Source organism: Clupea harengus, chromosome 17 (genome assembly GCF_900700415.2).
Source record: "Clupea harengus chromosome 17, Ch_v2.0.2, whole genome shotgun sequence".
NCBI classification, from domain to species: Eukaryota; Metazoa; Chordata; class Actinopteri; order Clupeiformes; family Clupeidae; genus Clupea; species Clupea harengus.
The window spans coordinates 24,317,201-24,322,608 of record NC_045168.1 but is presented as its reverse complement, the minus strand read 5'-3'; the positions used below and the strand labels follow the sequence as shown (position 1 = coordinate 24,322,608).

At 44.4% G+C, this 5,408-nt stretch overlaps 1 protein-coding gene across 1 annotated transcript; it reads left to right on the top strand.

Moving 5' to 3' along the window:
- The first annotated feature begins 1,774 nt into the window (after positions 1–1,774).
- LOC105911729 (uncharacterized protein K02A2.6-like) lies at positions 1,775–4,609 on the top strand. Its single transcript, XM_012840559.2, has one exon. It carries the CDS (start codon positions 1,775–1,777, stop codon positions 4,607–4,609), a length of 2,835 nt encoding a protein of 944 aa, XP_012696013.2.
- The last annotated feature ends 799 nt before the right edge of the window (positions 4,610–5,408 follow it).

Here is a 5,408-nt window from a genome sequence, read left to right as displayed (position 1 = left end):
TCTGCTCCAAAGTAAATGAAGCTGCTTGCAGCTAGCTATCTATCTAGCGAACTACGCTATCGCTAGGTATGATAACTAACTATCTAGTTGAGAGAACATCCCCAAACAGTTATGGTTCATGACAACTTGTATTATTACCACTACAAGTACATAACTAGTCTCTCCAACTAAAGTGTTAATGTCACTTTACAGTAAGGGTACATGAATTATGAATTATTATTGTGCTTTAATTCATTCCTTTATATCTTATGAATCATCAGGAATTTACATGAGTTCATAGCCTCTCATTCATAACCTCCTGCATGAACAACACATCAACTAAAGCATTAGGTGGGTACATTATTAGGCACAAGTTGTGTTCAAATCAGAATTTGCGCAGTAATGACCACATTGTTTAGCATGAAAAGAAATAATTATGATCATACTTATTAAATCACAATTCATAATGATGTGCCGTACCTAATGCTTTAGTTGTGTTGTTCATTTATGAGGTCACGAATGACATATGAACACGTCAATTCCTGATGCTTCATGGGATATTAAGGAATGCAGTAATACATAAATCATTAATGACATAATGCATAATAATACTGTTGTGTATTGTTATTCAATTGTGTTTGTTCCCTCGGGGCATCCGTAATGCCCCACTGTTAACCCGCATAGAATGCTGGGTATAGTTGTCTGATGAAATATACAGTAAAAGAATGCCCGTTATTTCAATCACAGTCTCATCATTACTAGTTATATAAGTATAGAGTGTGCTATATAACAAAACTGGCGACGAGGAAGAAACGTTCTCACGTTTGTGTTATTATTTTCGGTGAAAAGTCCGAGTTTAATACTTTTTTTTTTTCGTAAAAAAAAAAGACGCGAAGAAAACAAGGAGGTAGCTGAGTGAAGCTAGCTAGCTTCCAACGGCACGTCAGCGACTGAGGGAAAGTTTGCCGCGGGAGATAAAGAAATCTTCGCGAGTGTTGAGAGAAAAAGGGCAGTGAGTAAAAGTGAGACAATGGCTGCACTGATTGGATAAATAGAAAAAATATAGGACCATTTGATGAATCTGTGGAGCAATGGAGTTCTTACACAGAACGTTTTGAGTACTTTGTGTTAGCTAATGGCATCAAAGCAGATGTGATTGTGCCAACCTTTTTGACTGTCATGGGAGGAAAAACATTCAATCTACTGCACAGCCTAGTAACACCTGAAAAGCCTGGTGACAGATGTTATGATGAAATAGTGGCTAGTTTAAAAGCACATTATTCTCCCAAACCACTGATCATTGCTGAGAGATTCAGATTCCACAAGAGAAATCAAGAGGAGGGGGAGTCAATCTCACAGTTTGTGGCTGTGCTGAAACAGTTATCAGAACACTGTGAATTTGGACGTTCTCTAAATGACACTATACGTGATAGGTTAGTGTGTGGCATGCGCAGTGGGGCAATTCAGAAACGCCTTTTGACAGAGAGTAACTTAACATTGCAGAAAGCAATGGAAGTGAGTACTTCAATGGAAATGGCAAACAAAGATGCACAGCAGCTAAGTACATCAACCCAAGTGCATAAGGTGTCTACAGATTTCAGATACAAAACTGTAGGTGGCAAGCCATGCTATCGCTGTGGGAAACCAGGGCACCAAGCAGAGGAGTGTTGGTGCAAAGACTTAGACTGCAGAAGTTGTGGCAAAAAGGGTCACATTGAGCGTGTATGTAAAAGCAAAAAGGGACAGTCAACCAAAAACGCTGGAAAAGATCAAATTAAACTGGCAGGAAATTCATATGGTGGCAAAAGTTGAGGACATAAACCTACCAGGAATATTGAGGAAACATGCTGAAGTGTTCAAGGGAGAACTTGGTAGTATGAAGGACATTACAGTTAAATTGACAGTGAAACCAAACAGCAAGCCCAAATGCTTCAAAGCCAGGCCTGTCCCATACGCCATAAAGCCAAAAGTTGAAGCTGAACTGGACAAACTAGTCAAGAGTAAAGTATTGCACCCAGTAAGTGTTAGTGAATGGGCTACACCAGTTGTTCCAGTCATGAAGAAAGACGGATCCATCAGACTGTGTGGCGACTTCAAAGTCACTGTGAACCCCGTCTTGACAGCTGAACAATATCCATTACCCCTCATTGACGATCTGTTTGCTGGTTTAGCTGGAGGACAAAAATTCAGTAAGATAGACTTATGTCAGGCTTATCTTCAGATGCATGTTGACGAAGAGTCACAAGAACTGTTGACCATAGTGACTCATAAAGGACTGTTCAGGTACCGGAGGCTTCCTTTTGGGATCACCTCAGCCCCGGCCTTGTTCCAGAGAGCTATGGACCAGATACTGAGTGGGCTCACCGGTGTCCAGTGTTACCTCGATGACCTTCTCATCACAGGTAAAGACGAACAGGAGCACCTGAGAAACCTTGACGCTGCACTACAGAGACTGGAGAAGTACGGACTGCGGGTCCGGACGGACAAATGTGAGTTTTTCCAGTCTTCAGTTGAGTATCTGGGCCACATTATCGACGGTGCTGGCCTGCACAAGGCACCATCTAAGGTAAAAGCTGTTGAGGAAGCTCCATCCCCACAAAATGTGAGTCAGCTGCGATCATTCTTGGGACTACTGACGTACTACGCAAAGTTTGTGCCGAACCTATCAAACATGCTAAAACCACTGCATGAACTGTTGAACAAAGCCACACAGTGGAAGTGGTCAGACAGATGTGAGGAAGCTTTTAAGGCAGCTAAAAGAGCCTTAGTCCATTCAGAAGCCCTCACCCACTTCAACCCCGACTTGTCATTACAGTTAGCGTGTGACGCATCGCCTTATGGTGTTGGTGCTGTGATCTCACACATAATGCCATCAGGTGAAGAAAGGGCAATTGCTTTCGCATCACGGACTTTGAGCAAAGCAGAGAGCAATTATGCACAGATAGAGCGTGAAGCACTCTCTATAATCTTCGGAGTAAAGAAATTCCATCAGTTTCTGTTTGGAAAACGATTCACGCTGCTAACAGACCATAGACCACTCACCTCCATCTCTGGACCCCACACTGGAATTCCATCGCTCGCAGCCAGCCGCATGCAGCGATGGGCATTACTGTTGTCTGCTCACCAGTATGACATCAAGTACAGAAGAGCTGAGCAGCACTGTAATGCAGACGGCCTCTCAAGGCTTCCCTTACCTGTCACACACACAAAGCACTCTGAGGCTAAAATCTTCTACTTCAAGGAAGTGAGCAACGCCCCAGTTGCCTCAGCCCATGTGAAGAAGTTCACCCGCACTGACCCAGTGATGTCGGAGGTCATGGACATTGTCACTCATGGGAGAGAAAGAGAGCTGTCAGACAGCCTAAAGCCTTACCTGGTGAGGAGGAACGAGCTCACAGTTCAGGCTGGATGCTTGTTATGGGGTTTTCGAGTCATCATTCCGCCGCCACTGAGAAAGCAGGTGCTTGAGGAACTCCATTCAGGGCACTGTGGCATGGTGCGAATGAAAGAGATTGCGCGCAGCTACTTTTGGTGGCCAGGCTTAGACGCAGCTATCGAAGACAAAGTCAAGTCATGTTCTGCATGTCAAAAGATGAGAAACATGCCTCAGCTAGCGCCACTACACCCATGGGACTTCCCAGAGGAGCCTTGGCAGAGAGTCCACATAGACTGTGCAGGTCCACTGGAGGATTGTATGTTCTTAGTCGTAGTTGATGCACACAGCAAATGGCCAGAGGTCGCCATAATGAAGAGCACTTCATCAGAGAGAACCATCGAAGAGCTACGGTCCATCTTCAGTCGCTTTGGATTGCCCATGCAACTCGTTAGCGATAACGGCCCGCAACTGGTGTCTGAAGAGTTCCAGTCATTCATGGAAGCAAACGGAATCCAGCACATCAAGTCAGCTCCCTATCATCCCGCCACAGACGGCCTAGCGGAAAGATTTGTGCAGACGTTGAAGCAAGCTCTAAAATCATCACAAGGAAACGGATCGCTCAACAAGCGCCTAAGCACCTTCCTGTTGACCTACAGAAACACCCCCCATGCTACAACCAAAGTGGCCCCAGCGTCAGCCATGATGAAAAGACAGCTGCGCACACGACTTGATCTTCTGAGACCACTGAAGACTAAGCAGGTCGTACAGACACAACAAAGAGCACAGGTGGAGAGACGGAGCAAGGCAAAAGACAGAAGCTTCAGAGCTGGAGAGAGAGTTCTTGCTCGGAACTACTGTAAAGGTCCGAAGTGGATACCAGCAACAGTTGTCGCACAAACAGGCCCTGTGTCCTACACAGTTCTAACACCAGAGAACATCATCTGGAGGAGACACGTGGATCAACTGTTGCCAGGAACCAACCTCAGTGATGACTCGGGTCAAATGGCAAACCCAGAACAGCTACTGGAGCCATTCCATGGTTTTGAGCCATCATCACTGCAGCAACCTGAAAACATGGAAGGGGTTCCCTACTCACCTGAACCAGTGGGTGTGCCTATTCAGGGTACTGATGCACCCCAGTCTGGGCATACACCATCACCAGGCGGGCTCAGAGACAGTGGGACTGTAGATTTGCCCGTAGGTCGTCATTACCCCACCAGACAACGACGACCCCCTGACAGGTTGAACCTGTAGTCTAGAGACTAACCTCCAGCAGTGGGGCAGAATACACCCCCAGGGTTAAGTCTGGGAATTGAGGCAGTCTACCCTCTTTCCCTAGTTTAGAAAATGTATTTTGTTAAATTGTTAAAGGTTATTTCGTAACATTGTTTAAGTAAAATTGATTGTTATATTAAAAAGAAAACAAAGTTTCTTCAAGGTTTAATACTGTTACAAAGAATAATCAATACTGTGATTATTACTTCTACTTATGGGGATTTAAAAGTAAAGGGGAAGGAATGTTGTGTATTGTTATTCAATTGTGTTTGTTCCCTCGGGGCATCCGTAATGCCCCACTGTTAACCCGCATAGAATGCTGGGTATAGTTGTCTGATGAAATATACAGTAAAAGAATGCCCGTTATTTCAATCACAGTCTCATGTCCTATCATTACTAGTTATATAAGTATAGAGTGTGCTATATAACAAATTCATATACTACATCAATGAATTCATGCGTGAATTCATGATAATTGTATCCTGTACCCTTAGCGTAAAGTGTTACCAGTGCTATTTCAACAACACACACACACACCCTATTGGAAACATTCATTCCGTATATTTGTTAGAGAAGTGAATTTGCTGAAGTATCTTTGTATTGGCTAACGTCCCCTCCACCGCAGCCCGCTTGAGCTCACCACTTCCAGCGCTAACATTGCTATAATAGGTGGCTACGCTGCTAGCCCCTGCCTCCACCCACCTTTTGTGTTTGGCTGTTTTCACATGATCTTTCACATTTGCGCTACCACCATGCCTTACAGAAAATTAGGTTTTGC